This window comes from Diabrotica virgifera, chromosome 3, assembly GCF_917563875.1.
Source record: "Diabrotica virgifera virgifera chromosome 3, PGI_DIABVI_V3a".
NCBI classification, from domain to species: domain Eukaryota; kingdom Metazoa; phylum Arthropoda; class Insecta; order Coleoptera; family Chrysomelidae; genus Diabrotica; species Diabrotica virgifera.
The window spans coordinates 249,258,911-249,284,601 of record NC_065445.1 but is presented as its reverse complement, the minus strand read 5'-3'; the positions used below and the strand labels follow the sequence as shown (position 1 = coordinate 249,284,601).

Here is a 25,691-nt window from a genome sequence, read left to right as displayed (position 1 = left end):
GTGTCTAGTCGGACAAACTTTGATATATGGGAACGCTGGAACAGAGGAAGTTTTAATTGTGGAACAGGTTAAAAAATTTTAACGGTCAGAACACGAAAACGGCACATGTATGTTGTCCGACAGAACAGACTTAAACTCTCCGAACAGAGATTAAACTCTCATGCAAAAATCAGACTGCTATTTTTCACCAAATGGGCGTTTTAATGAGTGGAACATGTAGAATATGTCAAATGACAGGAATTATGATAGGTGATAAATAGCAGTCTGATTTTTGCATGAGAGTTTAATCTCTGTTCGGAGAGTTTAATTCTATTCTGTCGGACAAAATAAATGTGCCGTTTTCGTGGTCTGACCGTTCCAAATTTTTAACCTGTTCCACAATTAAAACTGCCCCTGTTCCAGTGTTCCCATATATCAAAGTTTATCCGACTAGACACCGTTAAGCTATTAACAAATTTTCAGCTTGCTATTAATCAATTTTTTTCCATACGCGGGATCCAGACCTATAATGTATCGAAACTTTTTAAAAATATCTCATATGCTGATAAAAAATATACCTACAATACCTAAGTGGTTAATTTTTTTCCTTAATTAGTTTTGTAGGAATTTAAACACACAAAAATCATATCGATATATAGAAAAATAAGACTATTATGTATATTTTTTCTGCTGAGTGTGATTACGATAGGAGACAGACTATAACAGATAATGCCGTGCCGTCTATACCGTGTAACCAAATACTTACACAAATATTTAGTCTACGAGGCATTAAACAAAGAAATATTTACAGTGAAATACATGGAAAACAAAAGGACATTTAAATTGGTAGGTAGTTAAATTAAACTGGTCATATGTTTTATCAATCGACTCACTGTTCTTTTGTTATGCTCTTTGGTTGCTATACACTATTCCAAGAAACGGGTCATTTTGGTCTCTCGAATTTCCTAAACTTGTTCGATTTAAGTGGTTGATAATTTGATTCTTTATTTATTTGATTTTAATGTTTGATAATAATATAGCCTTGTTCTGTATAAATATCGCTGTAAAAATATTGTTTCTAAACAGGTAAATTTGTCATTGTACACCGGGTGTACCAATCAAACTGTATTTTTTTTCTCAAAGTTCGCATCACCCTGTAAATTATTCTAGCATTTATAAAATATTGAAATTAAAACCCAACTATAGCCTCATATTTTCTTAACATTTTGTTTTTTTGATTTATTCGCTTATGTTGGATAATAAAAAGTTAGGTACTTTTTTAACTAGCGATGTTTTTCATCAATACAGGGTGTTTTTAAATAAGTATGGCAAACTTTAAGGGGTAATTCTGCCCGAAAAACAATTTGACAGTTTGCTTTATAAGTGTATGTTCGCAAATGCTTAGTTTCCGAAATAGGGGGTGTTAAAATTTTTCTTACAAACTGACGATTTATTGCTCTAAAACCGGTTGAGATATGTAAATGAAATTTGGTGGGTTTTAAGAGGTAGTTATTACGCATTTTTGACATACAATTAAGAATTTAATATTCACCATTGGCGCGCATACGGGTAACATGACCCGTTTATTTAGAATTACCCCTTAAAATTTACCATACTTATTTAAAAACACCCTGTGTTGATAAAAAACATGGCTAGTTGTTAAAATACCTAACTTTACTGTTATCCAACATAAGCGAATGAAAAAACAAATGTTAAAAAAATATCAGACTGTAATTGGGTCTTAATTTCAGTGTTTTATAAATGCTAGAATATTCCACAGGATGATGCTTACTTTGAGAAAAAAACACAGTTTGATTGGTACACTCATTAGTACCGATAAGTTATCGGGTACCTATACAACGACAATTTAACTTCTAGCAACAATATTATTACAGCGATATTGTTAACGAATAAGGCTATATAATATTAAAAAATTACTTAAATCAAACAACAGGTTTAGGAAATTCGAGACATCAAAAATGACCCATTCCATTTTTAAGGAGGTGCCTTAATTTCTTGGAGAAGTGTATTATTCTCGGTTTGGTATTCGGTACCAAAATGAGAACTGGCGTTAACATATGAAGGGCCAGGGGAAAGAACGATGAATGTCTATCTGCAAGCATTTTCGGTAAAATGAGAAATAAAGTTACATATTCATTGTTTTTACCCCTTGCGTCCAATCTTGTGACGTGATTTTAAGACGATTATCATATTTATGTCCCTTGTCCATTCACAGGTTGATAGTACCCTTTCTAAGCTAACAAATTGCACAACAATCTCAAAATGACCAAAAATTTACATTCATCCTTTTTCCCTCTGACCCTTCATATTGTGCACATCTGTCACTGAATTGAATTCTTTTCAAATCACACATTGTCAATGGCAAATACTCGAAAAATACGTAAGTTCCTAATAAACTTTGGTTAGCTGGAATATAGACACGGATCGCTTAGATTCTTAGATCGTAGGTTCAAACCCCACCCGGTGTCAGTTGTTTAGATATTTATTAATTTGGTTGGTCTTTACTACGGCTGTGATATTAAAGCTTAAAATTGACCTACTCTGTTACGTTGTTCTAGTTCTAAGATATGTAATAGGCTAATGGGCAACTGCGAGACTTACAAGACTCTTGCTGCAAGACCAAGACCAAGACCAAGACCTGGAGCGCAATACCAAGACCAAGACCAGGTGTACTGTCGCAAGACCAAGATCAAGACTCTCTAAGTCTCGTCTTGGTCTTGCACTTGGGCAACACTAGTCTCCATTATTGTATCGTGGTATTCCACCTATTGTCCGTTTCTCTGGCGTGGGTACCCCTCTGGCGTTATGACCTGCGAAACTTCATTTAAGGCTGACCATATGTTGTCCTACGTCTTTGACTTTTGTTTTATTTCTTATCCAGTTGTTTTGCCTTTTGTTTTTTCTCCTAGACTTTGGTCAGAGGAAGCTTTGAATATGGTAGCAAATAGAAGTAAACAATATGATGCTTTTAACGTACAACCAACATGAAATGCATCAAGTAAAACTTCAGTAAATAACTGTTTTAAACAACGAAAAACTCCCAAGGAACAAGAGAATAATGAGGTTTCACCCAAAAATTTGAGCAGTTTAACACCCGGAACTAATTTTATATGATGGTCGTCATAAAGCTAGAATAACTAGAAGAAGACAAATATCGTAGATTAAAATTTGCGTCAAAATAGTCTACTATAATTTAGAAGGAAAATTCACTTATAATGCGTTAAGCGTAAGTCATAAAGCAATACGTCATATAATTGATACCTGGTAGGTAGGAAAAGAGTAACTTATTAAGTTATATAACTGTAAGAAGATACTTTAAATCTCTATAAATATGTAAAACTAAATTGTCGTTTAATAAAATGATACTTGTTATTACCTTAATTAATAATGGTATCCATAAAATATTTACAACGGTCAAATAAACTTTTATGACACAATAAATTTAAAGGAAAACAAGAAAGCAATCTGTTCAACATTTATCATTTACTTACTACTTAAAAATAATAATTATAAATTCCACCAAACTGCTTAATTGCTATTTTTAATGGCTTTTAATATCTACAGATTAGACTGTATAAAAGTAAGCCAGCCAAATCAAAACCAGGTCATGTGAACGATGGCTGCAAATTTATATTTTTTATCTCGCTAAAAACTAAATCATCAAATTTCTAGAATTCAATTAAAAATCTGCCCATGGCAAAATATTAGATGGTTTTTCTGTTCAGCTAGAACAAATTTTTCTTAAAAAAAAATTATTTTATTTGAGTTTAAACAATGACAGTTATTTTGATTTTTATCGTTCTTTATCCATTTTTTCTTTTTCTTCCACAGTCACTACATATTTTGAATGAAATTCTGAGAGGTGATGATACCCTCTTATTGATATTAAATTCTGATCTTTCTGTGCTTATGCATTTGACCTAATAACTCATTAATGTTGGTATATTTTTATTGGTGACTTCTTCTTGTATTTGTAACTAGATACTGCTACAATCTGTTGATAAGTTTGGTATACATTTTCCTCCATTTTTCTTCTGAGAATATTGATGACAACGAGTCAGGTCGTCATAAGAATAGACTTGATCAGACTCTAAAATTCAGTAATCGGCTACCAGCAGCTTTAAATTCAGTCAATAAGAAGACTAAGTTTTCACTCTAATGGCATATAAAACAACATAATGCTATTCTACACCCCACCAGAATGAAAATAATGGGACTGCACGCTGGGGTTTGCACGCAGAGCAGCATAGGTGCCTCCTGATGAGAGACTAATAAGTATCGAAACCGGTAGAGGTGCTTGCTGCACTCTCTGATTGGACTAGAATATGGTTCGGCTGTATTTTCGTTTTGCAACGAAATTGAAAATGGTTATTCATTTCAATCAATAAGCTTGAAAATATAAAATATGCAGAAACACGTCAAATTTATTTGTGAGGGGGACATTTTACAGACCAGTTTTAAACTAAATTACATCAACCCTCTAGCCCAAAATCCTAATGGAAAGGGGGGTTGAGTGAAACCTCATTTTAAAGGTCGTTCAACTACCTTTTCAAAAATACCACATACATTATATTTTTTTTCAGTACTTACTGTAAATACCTTGGACTTAATACTCCAAAATATTTTTGGAGTTTTGAACTCAATACTTAATATCTTAACGATTTTACTAGATTTTTCCAAAAATAATCCAAAAAATACTCAGTAGCAATTGCACAAGGGCTTTAAAATTATCGAATTTTTCCCGAGTGACACTTTCACAGTTATACGAAGGGGACGACCCGAAGGGGAGTGAAATTATGTCAAAGTGTCACCAGGGCAAATATTCGATAATAATTTTAGAGATCGAGTGCAATTTTCAGCGATTATTTCATGAATAAGACTGTTCAAAACCAAAATTTTATTCTAATTTATTTAAAAAAGACTAAGTGAACTGAAAATGGTTATTCATTTCTAATTTATTTATGTAAATACAAATTACTACAGTTAAACACACAGTGGTTATAAATATTTGACGGTTGAAAGTCATCACTTTTATAACTTTTAAAACAGTAATTGTCATTAATGTCACTGAATCTATTTTCTCTTAGCAACGAAAGGCATCTGACGTAATACACTTGACGACGAGATATTATCAAAAATTATCACTTTAATTTTTATTTCTGTAGCTTTCTATTGGTCAGAATCTCCTATGAATGAAATAATAAAAAAAATCCAGTATTCTAAAGAAAAATTAAATTGGGAGCTCGGAACTCGATACTTAATATTTTATTCACTAGATTTTTTCAACAGGACTAAATAGAAATATATTGTAGGTATGTGGTATTTTTGAACAGTTGGTTGAACGAGCTTTAAAATGAGGTATCACTCAATACTCCTTTCGATTAAAGTTTTTGGGGGTTGTGTCCGCTCTCGCCAGAGGCTTGATATAATTTAGTTGAAAACTTATCTACAGAATGTCCCCTTCACAAATAAATTTGACGTGTTTTTGCATGTTTTTAGATTTTCTACAAATAACAAATTATAGAGGGTGGCCCCTTTTCAAATTGACTCGCTGTATATAACTGTACAGTATATATTACACAGTAGATTTTTAGCAGCAATAGCACAAAGAAATATAAATGAAGGGGAATTCGTTGTTAGTAAGTGTTTTGTGATATCATAGAGTAATTTTACCTCGACTTTAAAATCGCGCCTAAGATAGGTATCCGTGAGAACTTTTTTTTTTTTCTCTGATTCTGGCTTTGGTTTAGAACTAGAACCTTTAGCCACGTAATTGTATAACTTATCACTAAGTCAGGGGAGTAATGTGTAGTGTGTGTGTTGAGTAAGTGTCTTGTTACTTTGCAAAGTCGACGTCATTGTCTTTACAAAGAGACGCTAATTGTTTCCGAACCCGTGAGAACTTAAAAATTAAAAAGTAATGAATGACTAAACCTCGTGAGAATGATACATATATGCAAAAGTGCATAAGAAAATGTACGACAATTAAAGTAAAACCCAAAATAGGGTGTCAAAAAAGTAAACAAATATTGGTAAATACCTAAATATTATCTACACTTCCAGTATATCCAACAGTAGTCTTGTTAAATGAATTAAACGTAATCACACACCTACACACTTCATGTAAACTTGCCAAGTGATAATATTATGTATACGGCAGTTCAATAATAATTATTTGAAGGAATCTTATCATGGTTTTTCCGTTAGAACCCACCAAACAGGGACGGGTTTATTTCTTTATAACAATAATTAAAACAGAAACAATGTATTTTATCCTCGAGTTAACAAACATTAATATATTTATATTAAGATTAGAAGTAATTTGAGGTAACCAGTAGATAACTGTCCTTAATTGACTAAAATTACTGTAGATGTGGTAATGACGGGATTTTGCATTGGTAAAATTTCAATTTTGTAGAACATTATTTAATAATTGCAATAAATTCCATGAAGAACAATAAAGCTGGAGGACCAGGAGGGATTATGGAGGGAACTAATCAAATACGGAACAGAGAAATTAAGAAGAAGGATATACCGAATCATGGAAAGAGTATGACAGCCCTGGCATTAAGGCTATCTGCTCCCGGTGAGGGTGGTTATCCCTTATCCGAGGGGTGGAATAATTGATACGCTTTTACTTGTTGAGTTGTTTTATTTACACTCGCATGAGCATAAGCTGGTAGCACCGCACCCAAAGAACGTCTCGTGAAGAAAGAGACACTATCTTTAATGTGGAAATATTACGTCTGATCAAAATAGAATGACGAATGTCTAATATAATAATAAGAATTCCCTTGTTATAGTTTTGCTGTTTATATATTTAGAAATGCCTATTCAGCATCGACCATGAAAAGTGTTTATAATTGACTCTGCAATTATTAGTGAATCGTGATCTAGGATAACAATATTTATATAATCGAATGAAGGTTGTAATATTGTTATGATGACATAAATAACTGAAAGTAATTATCGTAGATAATTACAGGGTGTTTTTAAGATATATCTACTGAGTACAGATGAATTCTTGTACACCTTCCCTTTTTAGGAATTTTCCGACTACGGGGAGGGAAATTTGCAAGTCGTGCTACCAACCCATACTGTGTTGTAATCAATACAAAAAATTTATTTTATATACAAACTTCCTAAGCCTACGCAAATACATAAATAATATAAAATGTTCGTTTAACAACATTGTTTCGTAACACTTGTCACTCACTGTGTTTTCGGATTGTAAGCATATAATCTATTCTTATGTATTTCCTTGATTTTATTGTTTTCTATTCTGATTTTACAATTAACGTTATTTACTTCTGTTATCGTGAAAGGACCTACATAAAGACTATCAAACTTACCATTCTCTTCCCTTTTTACAAGGACTAGTTCTCCTATTTTAAAGTGTTGTGGTGTTGCTTTGAGCTTATTCTTTTCTTGCCGCTCTTTTTTGTGTTTTAATGAGAAGGTTCTGGCTCTCTCGTGTGCGCTTTGTAGTTTGTATCGTAACTCATTGTAGTAGGCATCTATATTGTAACATGGTTGAATCTCATGTGTAAGGTCTTCCGGTAGGTTAACCTTCCTGCCATATAACAGTTCGAACGGTGTGTATCCATGATACGCGTTAGGGGTTGTATTGTAGCAGTATGTGAACATTCTGCAACACACATCCCAATTTTCTCTGTCTTCGTCTATGAATGCTCTTACGTACTCGTTCAACGTTCTGTGTAGTTTTTCGCAACTTCCAATGGACTGTGGGTGGTATGCCGTTGAAAAGTTGTGTTCTATTTTTAATAGCTTTGTTAATTCCTGCATTACTTCGTTCTTATACTCTGTGCCTTGGTCTGTTCTTATTTGCTTCATGAGTCCGTATGTTGGTATGAAATGATCAAAGATTCCTCTTGCTATTGTCTCTGCTTCTTTATTGCACACTGGTATGCTGACCGCGTATTTTGTCAGTTCACACAACATTGTGATACAGTATTTATTAAATTCATTACTTCTCGTGAATGGACCTATTGTATCTATGTATACTATGTCCCATGGTTTGGAAGATGTGTCCGATATCACGAACTCTTCGACATGTGTTCTTTTCGGTTTGTTAATTTGACATTTGTGGCATTGTTTTACGTATTTTCTTACGTCTTTTTCCAAATTTTTCCATCGGAATCTTGCCTTTAGCTTCTTAATTAGTCTGTTATTCCCTACGTGTCCTCCGAACATCGGGTGATTATGGTATTCTCCTATTAATCTGTGTTTTTCTTTGTCATATTTTATTGTTTCTGGTACTTCACATATGTATATTTCTATATTCGTCAATTTTTTATTTCCTTCTTTAATAAATTCATCAATTGTGCACATTTTAAAAATAATATCATTTACGTATATTTTTACTTTACGTACTGCATTCTCTACCGCCAGCTTATCAAGCTGTACCAACGCTTGGTTTAAATCGAAACGATTCAATCCTGTGGCTATGCTTTTGCTGCATTTTATTTTGTTTTTGGCCCTAATGCTCAGTCTTGGTGAGATTAGTTCTGCTCCAAAGGACAAAATTGGTAGTCTATGCGCCTCTAAATTATTTAGTACCTTCCTTACTGTCTGTTTGGTGGCTTCTGGCTGTAGTGCGAGTTCACTTTCAGCCTTTGTTTGTCTTGCTTCTTTCTCCTTTTCTTTTGCTTGAGCTCTTGTTATAGCTAGTATATGGGCGTTGTCTATGTATAGGTTTTTTAGTTGATGCAATGTTATTCTTGAAAGGCTGTCTGCGTAGTTACTTTTCCCTGTTATATACTCTATTTACATTTACTGCTTGAAATGATCGTATAACTTTGTCTCTGATTTTTCCAAAATATTTGTTGCACGATTCCCTTTGTTTGTCCGAAAGTGCTTCCCAGTTTTTCCTAGTCAATTGCGTGAACTTGTTATAAGCTTTAATTAGCTGTGTCGTTACTTCTTCCTTTATGTCCTTAGATTTCGGAACTTTTTTCTTTAAGACCCTTCTGCTTTGCCTGTGTATTTCTTGTGCAATTTCCTCAACTCTTTTGACAAAATCTTCCCAAGTAACTTTGTTGCTACTCATTTATACATAATTTTTTTTCAGCTCCTGCACTTCTTAGCGAAAATATAAATTCGATAGTCTTACGGTGTATATAGATATATAGTAAAAAAATATGGAGATAAAATAATACGTCAATATATGGTAAAAATATGTAAAAATTGCAGTGGTAATAAAAAATTCAAAAATAAATAACGTTATATTAACCCTTGTAAATAAGTAGTTAGAATAATAATTTAAATGTATTATGCATATAGCGTATATTTGTTATATATCGTATATTTATTTTGATAGGTATATTTACGATAGCAAATATTAAAATCATAAAAATTTGCAAAAATGTACTAAAAATCAGTAGTCAAATAATAAATGAATAAAAGTCAGCAAGGATAAAGTATACGTTGATAAATATGTAAAAAAAATCATATAAAATTGTATCATTGCGTCCTATAATAACTTAATATGAGGGTAAAAAAAAATCTTTGTAGAATAATTAAGTAAAAATAGGTAAACTTGAATACTTGTAAACTTATACTTTATATTAATCAGGAAATACCATAAAAATAGCTAATATGGACTTACCACTTTTACACGTCTTTGTTCGTATCACAAGTCCTCGCTGCACGTTCCATAGCATTGTCCATTTTCCATTGTCCCACGATGTTCCATCTCCATACTATTCCCTTTTCAGCTCCGCGTCGGCCTGATGTCTCCATCCATTTTACATACCACACTGTTGTCTAAGGTGGTCTAGGTGCCTGAACATTGACGTGTTTTCTCATTTCTCGTTCTAGACTGCTAGTTCTGAGTTCTCGCCTGGTCTTGGATCGCCATATGACAGCCCTGGCATTAAGGCTATCTGCTCCCGGTGAGGGTGGTTATCCCTTATCCGAGGGGTGGAATAATTGATACGCTTTTACTTGTTGAGTTGTTTTATTTACACTCGCATGAGCATAAGCTGGTAGCACCGCACCCAAAGAACGTCTCGTGAAGAAAGAGACACTATCTTTAATGTGGAAATATTACGTCTGATCAAAATAGAATGACGAATGTCTAATATAATAATAAGAATTCCCTTGTTATAGTTTTGCTGTTTATATATTTAGAAATGCCTATTCAGCATCGACCATGAAAAGTGTTTATAATTGACTCTGCAATTATTAGTGAATCGTGATCTAGGATAACAATATTTATATAATCGAATGAAGGTTGTAATATTGTTATGATGACATAAATAACTGAAAGTAATTATCGTAGATAATTACAGGGTGTTTTTAAGATATATCTACTGAGTACAGATGAATTCTTGTACAAGAGCAATAAATGGAGAGGACATTCCTAAACAATGACAGGAAGCCTACATAACATCGATATACAAAAAAGGTAACAGAAAAGATTGCGAAAATTACAGGGGGGTTAGCGTCATCGCTACAATGGGAAGACTGTATGGCATGATCCTCAGGAACAAAATAGAGAAAAATATAGAAGGTAAAATCGGAGAAGAACAAGCCGGTTTCACAGCAGGGAAATTATGTCTAGATCATATTCATACAATACAACAGATAATAGAGAAAAAAGAGCTAAGAACAAAGATGTACACATGGCGTTTATAGACCTTAGGAAGGCATACGACACCGCGCCAAGGAAAGAACTGTACCAAGCAATGAATACAATAGGGATACCACCTAACCTAACACAAGCAATCAAGAACATGTACAGTGGAAATGAAGTAAATATAAAAATCGGAAACAAGGCAGTTGCTAAATTCAAAACAACAAAAGGATTACTACAGGGGTGCCCAACGTCACCAACTCTATTTAAAATATTTTTAGAACACGCACTAACAACTTGGAAGACAAAATGTAGGGATATGGGAATACCGATAAAGGACGATTATCTCTACACATTATGTTTCGCAGACGATCGTGGTGATGACTCAAGATGAAGACGAAGCTTTCTGGCAACCGAAATTGAATACTGGAGAAGATGCTGTGGTCTCACCAGAAGAGACAGAATAACAAATGAGGAGATAAGGAGAAGAATGCAAGTGGAAAAAGATGCCCGGCAATATATAGACGAGAGAAGACTAAAATGGTAAGGCCACGTAGGCAGAATAGAAAACACTTGGATGAACAAGGGTGCAGAATGGATCCCAAGAGGAACGAGAAGAAGCGGACGACCGAGAAGATCTTGGAAAAATGAAGTCGCCGGAGCCATGTCTAAGAAAGGATTGGGAGACGGAGATTGGGAAGATCGAAAAAAATGGAAGTTCTGGCTGACGGAAGGGAAACGGCATACGCTGTAAAACAATTCTTACTGAGTGGGCAACTACATTAGGTAGCATAAAATAGCATGACAATAATAGTGGCTGATAGTTAGTTAGAACTATTAAGGTATAGACTCAGGGCCGGCGATAACGGGCCTGCAAGAGATGCACTGCAGGCGAGCGCCCCTGCTTAAAGGGCGTCAAAATGAGCTTTTTTGGCTGATATTGCAGGCGGGCACCTTGTACCCTAGCGCCGGTACTGCATAGACTCTCACTCCCTCTCTCTCTCTCTCTCTATAGTGGCGCTATATTACAAGTCCAGCCCTGGCTTCCCCCAGCATTCGCCTCCAAGTATCCCTTTCCTCTACTTCTCTCCTCCAGTTGTCCACTCTCAATATTGCTTTAGCATCGGTGGTCACTTCGTCTATCCACCTCTTACTTGGGCTTCCGACTGGCCGACACCCACTATAGTTTCACTAAGAATTCTTGTTAGTTAAAATAATTCACCGCCTCTTTTAACACATCCTGTATCTACGGCTTATATAATAAGGCGACATGTGGTCCATGAGACTTATTTAGAACATAAGCAGGGTTGGCGACCTCTCTCCATTGGTCAAAGGCAAATTGACTGGAGGCCAATCGCCTCTGCTACAGGATTGATTTAGTAGAGGCCCCCAAACCGGGCTCTTAAAGTGTGCATTTAAGACCAAACCGTCCTTCCGCGGCGACCAGGTATTGATTCATCCCCTTACCGTTCCTTACAGGATCGAGTATTGATTGATCCTTCCAACCTCTAGTCCTATACCACCACCGAATCATTCTTTCTCCTTGATGTGAGTATGTATACTAAATGAAGCATCGTATTGTCACTTCAATGAACTGTATTTATTGTTCGCAGGTATTCAACTGTGGATTGTAGCGTTGCCAAGATTGAATGTTACTTTCTATTATCTTATTGCAGCCTTGGCTCCAGATCGAAGGCAGAACTTTAAGACCCTAATTTGGTTATATCTCTGTATACTGTTGCATTCAATGTACCAAAGAAACTAGAAAAATGCGCATAAAAAATATACTTGGTAAAAGTAAGAAACAAATTTTAATGGGTATGTTATAAATAAAATAACACTTTTTAATATATAATCTTATTCATTCAGTAGACACAAAAGATTGATTATGGTTGTCCTTCATTATCACTTCTTCCTTGTCAGCCCATGATTGTCTTACACCAGAGATGAACATAAAACATACAATGATCCCAAATAGGTATATTCCAGATGCTATATAAAATACTATCCTCCATTGAAAAATGTTGGTCTAAAACAAAGAATATATATTTATAATTTTATTATTTGGAAATACTAAATATTCGCGACAAAGGAAATGATAATGGAAAATATGAATTACAACGATGTACAATAAAATTGATTGAGATAAATCCTAGCGCTTTTTTGTTGATTGTGCACTTAAATTCGTTGTAAATGATGCATTTGAGATCATCATCATAAAGTAGCTGAATTATTCTCTACAATTCAAGAAATTTTTCTGGTAATACTACGGTTGTCTGTACTTAAAAGCAAAATACAACAAAAAAATATATTTATTTAAAACAAAATCAATGGGAAAATACCCAGTAGCTGGCTGTATACCATAATTTAAAAATCATACAGAAGTAGAAGCTTCATTTGTACAATGGTATAAAAAGTTTATTAAAAACTACAGTAGGAAAAATGAAAGAATACCCATGAACGAACATATAAAACACGCTGTATTTTCCTGTCACCGTGTCATACAAAAAATTGGCCAGCGCAAGTACATGTAATAATTATTATTACATGTACTTGCGCTGGGCAATTTTTTGTCTGATACGGTGACAGGAAAATACAGCGTGTTTTATATGTTCGTTCATGGGTATTCTTTCATTTTTCCGACTGTATTAAAAGTCATCCAAAAGGATCTGCAAAACGTTTTCGATCTAGATCAGATCATCTTCAGTGCCTAGAACGAAGTATTTCCACGTTAGAATGAATGCAAAAGGTTAAAATTGTGACTAGTTGAAGAAAAAATGTGGTAATACTCACGTTCTGCCTAGTACATGGAACTAGCAACCTTATGAAAATGGTAACATCAAGAAATATGGTTTACATGATAATTCTATAATATTTATAGCGACTCCAAGTCGATGTTAAAGGATTAATTTATGTGTTAGGAGTGCTCAAAGGGCAACATGGTTCCCTGCTTGATAAAAAATCGTGGTTCTTGCCAGTTCAATGGACACAGACCAACAAAGGTGAAGGAGATGACAATCCAATTATTAGACAGAAGTGACATGACAAGACAGGTGGTCAATTTTTGGTTATGAATATAAAATAGTGTTTTTAGAATTTAGATTATTAGTTAAACTGAATGTAGTTTAATAACTGTATTAAGTGAAATTTAAATTATAATAAATTAGGAATATAATGAAAAATCGAAAAGGCTACTCTCTGTTACAGAAAGAACTGTTGTTACTGTTAAATAGATAAAATATTACTCTTAGTAGAGTCAGTGACGTCACTGGTGACAGTTGTGAAAGAAGACGAATATTTAATTTAATTTGAAATAAAAAGTGAAAGAAAATTAATTCAATGTGAACAACTTGAAAGACCTATAAAGGTAAGGTACATAGTAATGTTGTAAAAATAAAAGAGTAATGATGTAAAAATAGAAAGAGTATTGTTGGTTGCCTATTATTGTAGTTGTGATCGTTGTTGCAAATTGAAAAAATATTTTAATTTAAATTTATTGTCTGAATTAGTGAACTGATAATTTGAAATTTATAGAAATAGTAGAAGAAATAGAAATAGAAATAGAAATAGAAATAGAAATAGAAATAGAAATAGAAATAGAAATAGAAATAGAAGGTAACGGAATAATCAGATTGAAATGTATGAAATATAAAATACTGTAAAAGATTTACGGATTTAAAAGTGTACATTTGAATGAAAGTTACGTAATCCAGGTTGAATGTTGGGATTATTTTCGATGTGAAGTAAAAATTCTAGATGAACTGATTCACTAAATTGGTAAACTGAAAATTTGAAATTGTATAGGTAGTAATGGAGTAACAGATTGAAATATTGTCGAAGGAAGTTAATGAATAGTGTTGAAAAAGAAATGAATAACTAGAGCAAGAAGTGCAAGGGGAACCGAAAAGACAGAGACACGAGGCATGGCAATATAACTTTGTGGTTGGTAAAAAAATTTTAATAAAGGAGGTTGGAAAGGAAAGAAGGTAAACTGTGTTAGGGATGGCAATAACTTTGTGTTTGGGAAAATATATGAAGGAAAAATTGAAAATGAAAAAAGGTAGGCTGTGTTAAGGAATTCCTTAACACAGCCTACCTTTTTTCAGGTATAGTTAAAGAGGGGAAGAGAAAGAAAAACAAACCAAGGGCATATTGAAAAAGTGTTAATGGGTGATTAGTAAGGAAATAATAAATGTTAGATGCTAGTGGGGTGAAAGGAAAGAGGAAACACAGTAAAGAAAATGATTTAAAAAAAAGGAAAACAAAGAAAGGAATGGGGAATTATAAAATATATCAAAATTATTGTTAGGGAAATAATTACCTTTTACCCCTATCCACCGACAATTATTTCCCTAACAATAATTTTTATATATTTTATAATTCCCCATTCCTTTCTTTCTTTTCCTTTTTTAATCATTTTCTTTACTGTGTTTCCTCTTTCCTTTCATCCCACTAGCATCTAACATTTATTATTTCCTTACTAATCACTCATTAACACTTTTTCAATATGCCCTTGGTTTCTTTTTCTTTCTCTTCCCCTCTTTAACTATACCTTCCTTAACACAGCCTACCTTTTTTCATTTCCAACTTTTCCTTCATATATTTTCCCAAACACAAAGTTATTGCCATCCCTAACACAGTTTACTTTCTTTCCTTTCCAATCTCCTTTATTAAAAATTTTTTACCAACCACAAAGTTATATTGCCATGCCTCGTGTCTCTGTCTTTTCGGTTCCCCTTGCACTTCTTGCTCTAGTTATTCCTTTCTTTTTCAACACTATTCATTAACTTTCTTCGACAATATTTCAATATGTTACTCCGTTCCTACCTATATAATTTCAAATTTTCAGTTTATCAATTTAGTGAATCAGTTCATCTAGAATTTTTACTTCATATCGAAAATAATCCCAACATTCAACCTGGATTACATAACTTTCATTCAAATGTACACTTTTAAATCCGTAAATCTTTTACAGTATTTTATATTTCATACATTTCAATCTGTTTATTCCATTACCTTCTATAAATTTCAAATTATCAGTTCACTAATTCAGACAATAAATTTAAATTAAAATAGTTTTTCAATTTGCAACAACGATCACAACTACAATAATAGGCAATCAACAATACTCTTTCTATTTTTACATCATTACTCTTTTATTTTTACAATATTACTATGTACCTTACCTTTATAGGTCTTTCAAGTTGTTCACATTGAATTAATTTTCTTGCAGTTTTTATTTCAAATTAAATTAAATATTCGTCTTCTTTCACAACTGTCACCAGTGACGTCACTGACTCTACTATGAGTAATATTTTTATCAATTTAACAGTAACAACAGTTCTTTCTATAACAGAGAGTAGCCTTTTCGATTTTTCATTATATTTCTAATTTATTATAATTTAAATTTCACTTAATACAGTTATTAATCTACATTCAGTTTAACTAATAATCTAAATTCTAAAAACACTATTTTATATGTATTCATAACCAAAAATTGACTACCTGTCTTGTCATGTCACTTCTGTCTAATAATTGCATTGTCATCTCCTTCATCTTTGTTGGTCTGTGTCCATTGAACTGGCAAGAACCACGATTTTTTATCGAGCAAGGAACCATGTTGCTCTTTGAGCACTCCTAACACATAAATTAATCCTTTAACATCGACTTGGAGTCACTATAAATATTATAGAATTATCATGTAAACCATATTTCTCGATGTTACCATTTTCATAAGGTTGCTAGTTCCATGTACTAGGCAGAACGTGAGTATTACCCCATTTTTTCTTCAACTAGTCACAATTTTAACCTTTTGCATTCATTCTAACGTGGAAATACTTCGTTCTAGGCACTGAAGATGATCTGATCTAGATCGAAAACGTTTTGCAGATCCTTTTGGATGACTTTTAATAGTTTTTAATAAACTTTTTATACCATTGTACAAATGAAGTTTTTTACTTCTGTATGAATATTTATTTAAATTGCTATCTGACACAAGATCTGAAAGTAAAGTTGATTCTCTTAAAACATCAGTTTTGATATTAAAACTCATCATCAAGTAACATGCATCTCCAATAGAGTACAACATTTTACATTTTTCTTGGCAATTATCATATATCTAGTTTGACATTTTATCTAATATTAATAGAGTAAGCAAAGTGATTCAAAATATTAATATTAATTTTAATAAGTGACAAGAATTTCGTTACAGTATTAGCAGAAACAAGACAATTAGCTCATTGTTTAGATGTAGAAGGCAGCATTCCGCCTACCAGCAATATAATGGCCCTATATACGTTTGGCCAACTAATTGGACCAATCAGTGGTTCCAATAAGTTGGACTAAGTCAGCAAATTGTTTGAACGTTGGTGGAGTTACTCAGTCTGCATTACCTTTGATACATACACGAAAAACGGCCCTGATTATACACCCCCAAACATTAATTAATATACTGTCAAAAATCTTTGAATAACCTTACATTCATGACCGTTTATAAAAAAATTACATTTAATATACATTATGATATTATATATTATACAGGGTGCGCCAAACCTCTGGTCTTCTTTGGTTATGGCTAAATTATATGATATACAAAAAAATGTTTTAACAAAATTAATGTATATCGACGCCGTCTATAATTTAGAATTATTTTAGATTATACAGGGTGAGTCAGAACGACGGTAGGAACCAGAGTTGTGTTTTTTTTTAAATTGAACACCCTATATATTAAATCATTTTTGAATATATTTTTTAAAAATATTAAGAATTTATATAAGGTATTATAGGCCTAAAGTTAATAATTTTCGGAATATTTATACTTTTATTGAGAAAAATGGTAATATTCAAAGTGCTGTGAATTAGGCTTTCAACGTAATAAAAATTTTTATGACATGTCAAAGTTTTTTTAGTATACTGTTATTTTTAAATAAACTAACATATTTGACATATATCCATAAAATATACAGTGTGATCACTATTTGCAAATATAAAATTTTCTCATTTGTTTTAAACGGGACACCCTGTATATTAGTATTGTTTTTTGTAGTAAATATTACAACCTTTCTTTTGGTATAAGGTTGTATGTACCTAGCATGTTTCGTTTTGTAGATATTTAAAGAAAACTATAGATATTACCTTTTTGCGGATTTTTTATTAAAAATTTTTTTTGCAAAAAAACATAATTATAATCTTGTTTTAGAAACATACATTAAAATATTAAATATGAAAATAAAAACGTAATTAAAGATTAAAATAAATCGTATACTAGTACAATTCAATTGAATTTAATATCTTAAAATTATTTTACAAAAAATATTTTACCATACTAATGAATGCATAAATTAGTTACTAAATTAAATAAACAACCAAATTTGATATCTCACCTAGTAATTTTTCTACCACAGCAACTTTCTTGTATGTACCAAATTAATTGTTAGTTATATTGTATTTACGAATAAGATCAGTTAAACTTTCAATTTACCTTTTTTTACTTACATCTTGAGAACATAATTATAAAGTATGCTTTGAAACAAATGAATGTTAAATGTATCAGCCAAATTATTAATATAAATAGTATTAACTGGTGTCACAAAACTGGTAATACCTTTGTAGTTGAAATTTTTGTAACAATTTTTTATATTTTAAATTTTAATTTTTCAACTGAACAATTGGTGAATATGACATTTGTTTTGGGCGAAACCATTAGAAATTATTACCAGCTTTTGTGACACGACTACATAGATACTATTTACTTCATAATATTATACTTCTATAACGTTCATTTGTTTCAAAGCATACTTTATACGTTCTCAAGATGTAGGCGATGATTAAAAAGTTATTAACTGATCTTACTGGTAAACACAATTTAACTATCAAAATTGGGTACAATAAAGTTACTAGGGTAGAAAAATTTCTAGGGCAGATTTTAAAATTGGTTGTTTAATTTAATAATTAATTTATCCATATTAATTACTTATTAGTATGGTAAAATATTGTTTGTAACATAATTTTAAAGTTATTAAATTCCATTAAGTTGCACTTGCATACGTTTTATTTTAACCTTTAATTACGTTTTTATTTTCATCTTTGATATTTTAGTGTATGTTTCTAAAACCAGATTATAATTTTTTTTGCAAAAAAATTTAATTAAAATTATCGCGGATATAAAATATCCGCGAAACGTAAAATCTATAGTTCTTTTTTAAATATTTACAAAACCAGACATGCTATGTACATAAAACCTTATACCAAAAGAAAGGTTGTAGTACTATATATACTACAAAATGCAATACTAATATACAGCGTGTTCCATTAAAAAAAATGAGAAAATTTTGTATTTGCACATAGTGATCACAGTGTATATTTTATGGCTATAAGTAAAAGCTATTAAATTATTTAAAAATGATACTATATTATAAAAACTTTGACCTACCACTTAAATTTTTATTACTTTGGAAAAATAATCCACAGCCCTACAAATATAACCATTTTTCTCAATAAAAATGTAAATATTTCGAAAATTATTAACTTTAGGCCTATAAGACCTTATACAAATTTTTCATATTTTAAAAAAGTATATTCAAAAATAATTTAATATATGGGGTGTTCCATTTAAAAAAAATAAAACTTTGGTTCATACCGTCGTTCTGACTCACCCTGTATAACTAGAACAAATTTTAAATTATAGAAGGTTTTGATATACATTAGTTTTGTTAAAAACTTTTTTTTGTAGATCCCATAGTTTAGCCGTAATCAAAGAAAACCAGAGGTTTGACGCACCCTGTACCTATATATAGCGAGGGTCCTACAGCTCTGGCTGCTTCCCGCACTTCAATCTCCAATTTTGTCTATCCTGCCAATCCCCTTCTTCTATTTCTCATTTTCGCATGGCATCCATTATTCCTTGTTTCCAAGATTTACGAGGTCTGCCTCGTCTTCGTCTAGTTGTTGGAGTATATTCTAAGATCTTTCTTGGCCATCGTTCATTGTTCATGTGTTTTACGTGTCCATACCAAATCAATTGCCGGAATTCAATTCTGTTGTCAATGTTACTCTTGACCTTTGTTCGTTCTTTAACTACTTCGTTTCTTATGTGGTCTAATCGAGAGATTCTGCACGATCTTCGTAGAAAGTCCATTTCTATTGCTTTCAGATATTATATTCATTATGATATACAGGGTGTTTCATTAATAATTGTCCATATAGTAACTGAAGAAATCTTAGAACAAAATACGAAGATTTAACCTAAATCACTTAAATAAAATGTGGTTCCTTACTGAGTTACAGGGTGTTTTATCTAAAAATTTAAAAACTATTTTTGCTCAGCATTTTAAAACTATTAGACGTCTCCTTTTCATACTTGGCAGAAAGTGCGACTACTAGACACCCTACTAAATTATAATAAACAAACGTTTCTAGCTACTATCAGAGGCGTACGGCAGGGGATGGTTAATGGTTGACCCTTCTCAAATTCTACGCCACTGGAGGAATTACTATTTTAGTGCCATTTTTAGATTCTACAATACTTTCTACGTGCATAATATACTCTTCATTGGTAACGATAAAGTCATTAGTTTTCGAGATATTTGAAGTTAAATATAAAACGGCACAGTTATTTTAATTATTTTATTATATGATTCATATGATTAAAATTTAAAACTTATTTGTACCCAGTACTTTAAAACTTTTTGGCGTATCCTTATCATACTTGTCAGAAAGTGTAGGTACTGTACACCCTACTAAATTAAGATAAATAAGCGTTTCTAGCTACTACCAGAGGCGTACGACAGGGGATAGTAGCTGGTTGACCCTTCCCAAATTCTAAGCCACTGACCAAATGGCTATTTTAGTGTAATTTTTTGATTTTGCAATACTTTTTATGTAAATAATATACCCTTCATTCGTAACGATAAAATTATTAGTTTTCGAGATATTTGAAATTAAAAATGAAGCGACACAATACACTGATCAAAATAACCGTGTCGTTTCAGTTTTAGCTTCAAATGTCTCGAAAACTAATGACTTTATCGTTACGAATGAAGAGTATATTATTTCCATATAAAGTATTGGAGAATCCAAAAATTGAACTAAAATAGCAATTTCGCCAGTGGCGTAGAATTTGGAAAGGGTCAACCATTCACTTTCCCCCGTCGTACGCCTCTGGTAATAGCCATAAACGTTTGTTTAACATAATTTAGTAGTTTGTACAGTACCTATACTTCCTGCGAAGTATGAAAATGATACATCGAATAGTTTTAAAATACTAAGCAAAAACAGTTTTTAAAATGTTAGATAAAACACCCTGTAACTCAGTAAGGAACCACATTTTATTTAAGTATTTTAGGTTAAATCTTCGTATTTTGTGCTAAGGTTTCTCCAGTTACTATATGGACAATTATTAATGAAACACCCTGTATGTATAATTATACAAAAATAATAAATGAATACTTACTGAATCGGTCACTAAGTATCCCGTTAAAATGGGGGATATTATTCCTGGTAAAGTAGCAACCGTAGTGGCTATTCCGTAGATGACACTGGCAAACTTAGGGGCAATATCAATAGGGACTACCCTAAAAATATGATATTTGTAAAAATATTATATTCCAGTCGAGCGCTGGAATGCCACATGACTAATATGAACCTGGATTGGAATTAACCATTCCAGTGATCAACCAGTTAAGTTGATTGGAATGATGCCTGGTTCACAGTATTGCAGTCCAGCATTCCTGTCGAGCGCTGTAATGCCACTGGAATATTGTGAACCTGCACTAAAATGTACCATTCTAGTAAATCAATCCAAATCAATTGACTGCCTTTTCCAGCGCCATTGGAATAATGTTAACGACCAATTCAGTGCTGTATTATTGCATTAAAGCATTCTCACTATAGTGTTACGGATCTTACAGCTTTTAAATGACTGGAATATAGTGAACTAGGCATAAGGGTATATTTTTCATTTCAGCGTCACTGGAATAATAGGGAGTTTTTGTAACCGCCTAACGTAAACGTATCTTCCTATGTGTAAAGCACTTACGTATCGTAAGAATGATGAAAGTTAACAGGGAGTTTTTGCAACTGCCTAACGTAACGTAAAGTCATTTTTAAATTCCGTTGACATTAAAAAAATAAAACAATGTTCACACAATATCAAATGTAAAAAAAGATAAATATGAAGGATGAAATTGTATTGTTTTAAAATTGCTCCTATTTAAATATAAAAATATTATTTCCCCTTAGTTTTAAATTTTTTATTTTTGTTTATACTTAGTTGTAAATTATTGTACCTACACCAGAATTCCATTATAATGTAAAGAGTTTGTTCATATTTATTTGAAACTCTTACTGAAATTATTTGTTTATCTAGTTATTGTGGTGATCACTGTATTTATTAAATACAAGATTTGTTTGTTTTATTTATTAATAGATAACTTAAAAAACAAGCAAATTTAAAATCTATCATGAAGTTCCAATTTCCAATAACAAAGAATAATTTTACTCAAATAGAGTAAACCCATATGTATAGTATAACCTTAAAAGTTTATCAAAGGCGGTCCGCTGATGAAATGTTGATTTGGTAATCGGGCAAGATCACTGGTCCTAACGTACGTATCAGACTGCTACGTTCGTAGGCGAGCCTTAGAAATCGAAAAAGCGACCATGATAGGTGAATGGTAAATTTTGGTTATTCTTTGTATCTTCGAGGTCGGTGAATCCGAATATGAAGTTTATTTTTGTCTAGAATTGGTGGAACAGTTTCAAAAATCAAATTTTATGCAAAAATGCGAAAAATCAATTTTGATGATTTTTCATATTTACCTCGCTGTATCTTTGGTCGCTGTAGATATTTTCTTTTAAAAATTTTAGTGTATCGTCTTTCGAGTATTAAGATAACAACGAGTTTTGTCCAAAATGTTTAAACGAAGTAAAAGAGAGGTTGTTAATTATTAAACATTTTGTCGTCAGATTTCGATAGTTTCATGTTTTTTTAAACAAGTTGAGTGACAAACTTTTTAGTTTATAATTTTAACCAGCACAGCAGTAAAATATAATTCATAAAGAAGTTTTCTGAAAAATTTAAAGTCAAAATATGCAATACGAAAAAGTTATGTGACTATAGACGAGTGGCACTCTTCCAAAAAAACGCTTATTTCTCGAGATACTGACCAAGGTGTGGTGAATGGCTAATTTTGGTCTTACTTTATGTTTTTGATGAAAACGAGAATAAGGTTTATTTTGAATTTTAGATGGAGGAACATTGTCAAAATTGCAATTTTACCCTAAAAATAGAAAAATTAAATCACGTTTTTCTTAAAATTTAAATTTGCAATTTTTTTCTATAAAACATTTTATTGCTTGTACCCTATATTTTAACATAAACTTGATTAAGAAGCTGAATTTTAAATTTTGTCACTTAACCTTTGCGATTAAACTTTGAAAATCAGGAATCTGCACCTTTCACTTTAAACAATTCATAACTTTTATTATAATGAGACAGAAATATTGAAACAGGTATCCTTGTCTTCAGAAAGGTAAGAAATATACAATATAAAAATTTCAGGAAAAAATGTTAAAATGAAACAGAGTTATTAAACGCAAAAATGTGATTTTATTTTTTTTTTATTTTTAGGGTAAAATTGCGATTTTGCCGATGTTTTCCCATGTAAAATTCAAAATAAACCTCATTTTCGTTTTCAGCTCCATCAAAAACATAAAGTATGACCAAAATTAGCCATTCGCCACACTGTGGTCATCACACCACACAGTATCTAACTCGAGAAATAAGCGTTTTTTGTAGTGTGCTGCTCGTCTATAAAGTCACATAACTTCTTTTCCTGTTAATGTCGCTTAACTTTTAAGTAAACATGAAACTAACGAAATCTGACGACAAAATGTTTAAAAATAACCAACATCTCTTTTAATTTGTATAAACATTTTATATAAAGCTCGTAGTTATCTAAATACTTCAATGATTATTTCATTCATAGGAGATTCTGACCAATAGAAAGCTACAGAAATCTGAAATAAATCGATAATTTTTGATAATTGCCCGTCGTTAAGTATATTATGTCAGATGCCCTTCGTTGCTATGAAAAAATACATTCAGTGACATTAATGACAATTAATGTTTTAAAAATTATAAAAGTGATGACTTTAAACCGTAAAATATTTATACCAACTGTGTGTTTAATTTGTACTTACATAAATAAATTACAATAAATTTTGGTTTTGAACAGTTTTATTCATGAAATAATCGCAACAAATCGCACTCGAACTCTAAAATTAATATAGAATTTTTGCCCTCGTGACACTTTGACATAATTTCACTCGCCTTTGGCTCGTGAAATTAAAACTGTCAAAGTGTCACTCGGGAAAAATTCAATAATTTTAGAGCTCTTGTGCAATTACTACTGATTATTTCATTCATAGGAGATTCTGACCAATAGAAAGCTACAGAAATCTGAATTAAATCGATAATTTTTGATAATCTCGCCAAATGAATGTCTTAATAAAAGTAAGATTTGAAATAAATTAAAGCTGGGCAGTTTTACTTGATTTTCCAAAATTTTCATTTTTGGACAAGTGTTGTGTTTCAAATAAACGCTTCAGTTACTTAAGATCTAGAATGGGTCAGGAACGTCTAGAAAATTTTACTATTATTTCTACAGAATCTGAGTTTTTAAAGGACCTGAATAATGAAAATCTAATTATTGAATTTGTCAAAGGTAAAGCAAGAAAAGTTCAATTTCTATAAGAAATATCCGTTGGTTTTCATCATAATAAGTACATTTGTTTAAAAAATCGCAATATAAATATGTTTCATTTTTTTATCTTCAATCTTTTTTAATAATTTTAAGTAATGCTGTATAACTTTAACATAGTTTTTATTCTGTTCTGTTTTATTATGCAATATAGTTTTAAAAAATTATTTTTAACAACTACTACACTACTAGAAACAACAGAGATGAAAATACTTCGACGAATATCAGGCAAAAGTATGTTGGATAGTGATAGAAGCGAAAACATAAGACCATGCAATGTAGAAGACATAAAATGGATGGGTGACAAAACGGAAACAGGAGTGGAACGAACACATTAGTAGAATGGCAGAGGATAGGATAGTACGAATAGCACGAGATAAGTCACCAAATTGACGAAGAATTATTGGCAGACCAAGAAAAAGATGGTGCGATAATCTAAACAATTTAGGAGGCAAAGATTGAAGAATAAACAAATAAACATGCTTTAAAGTCTCCATACAAGAAGGAAGAAGAATATATTATTTTATATAACAGTACTGTGTACTTATTATTTCCTTCAAAAAAAAATCTGGGTAGACGTAGAAAAAATTTCATAGTTTTCCACGTTGAAATGTGAAGGAATGATTGATATTTCTTACCTGGTAATTTTGATAAAGGCGCTTATCAATATTTTGCACGACGGCGCCGAAGTTACTTGGCGCGTCCCTCTATCGAGATACTGGAGTTCAACCATTAATGCTCATGCTTATATGTCAAAATAGTATATTAAGTATGGAGAACGGTAAGGGTTTTATACCGATCGAAGACAATTGTTTGGAGGAGGAGCGGAGCGACGACTCCAATTATTGTCTGAGATCGGTTACCCTTAGCGTTCGACATGCTTATAACGTTTTTTGCACGATACCATTATAAATTATAAAATTAAACATTTTCGTCATATTGACTAGTTTCATTCATTTTATCAAGATAGATACTTTGGTTGTTAGGTAGTAACTAGGGTGCATAACAACAATGGAGAATTGAGTTTTTATTTAGTTGTCAACAATTTTAAGTACAATTTTGATTATTATAAATTAAAATATGAGCGAAAGTGAATTTGAAGCAATTGAACGGGCTTGGGAAAAAGGGTGTTCCGCAATTATTCCCGAAAAATCCAAAATCCGTTACCAAAATACCTACCAAAGTTTTAAAAAATGGTGCGAAGGCAAGAATTTAAGAATCGAAGAAAAGACTCTATTGGCATATTTCGTTCAAAGACATATGCAGTTGAAAGCTCCTGGAAGCCTCTGGGCAGAATATTCAATGATTAAATCCACCGTTTTTCTTTATGATGG

At 31.9% G+C, this 25,691-nt stretch overlaps 2 protein-coding genes across 4 annotated transcripts in view; both read right to left on the bottom strand.

Annotated features, from left to right (window-relative positions):
- LOC126881675 (sialin-like) overlaps positions 1 to 6,205 on the bottom strand; it is a 72,297-nt gene extending 66,092 nt beyond the window's left edge. The window contains exon 1 of one of the 2 annotated variants that reach the window (XM_050646071.1): positions 6,041 to 6,205. The gene's annotated coding sequence lies outside the window, so the exon portion shown is untranslated. Of the gene's footprint in view, positions 1 to 3,376; positions 3,398 to 6,040 lie in introns of those variants that run through there. The other variant, XM_050646072.1, reaches the window with a different exon arrangement.
- Positions 6,206 to 12,389: 6,184 nt separating this feature from the next.
- The window catches only part of LOC126881674 (sialin-like), a 36,027-nt gene continuing 22,725 nt past the window's right edge, over positions 12,390 to 25,691 (bottom strand). For both annotated transcript variants that reach the window (XM_050646070.1, XM_050646069.1), the window contains 2 exons: positions 21,048 to 21,168; positions 12,390 to 12,626 (listed from right to left, as the gene is read on the bottom strand). In XM_050646070.1, the coding sequence (XP_050502027.1) occupies positions 12,459 to 12,626; positions 21,048 to 21,168 (289 nt within the window). In that variant the 3' untranslated portion in view covers positions 12,390 to 12,458. The remainder of the gene's footprint in view (positions 12,627 to 21,047; positions 21,169 to 25,691) is intronic.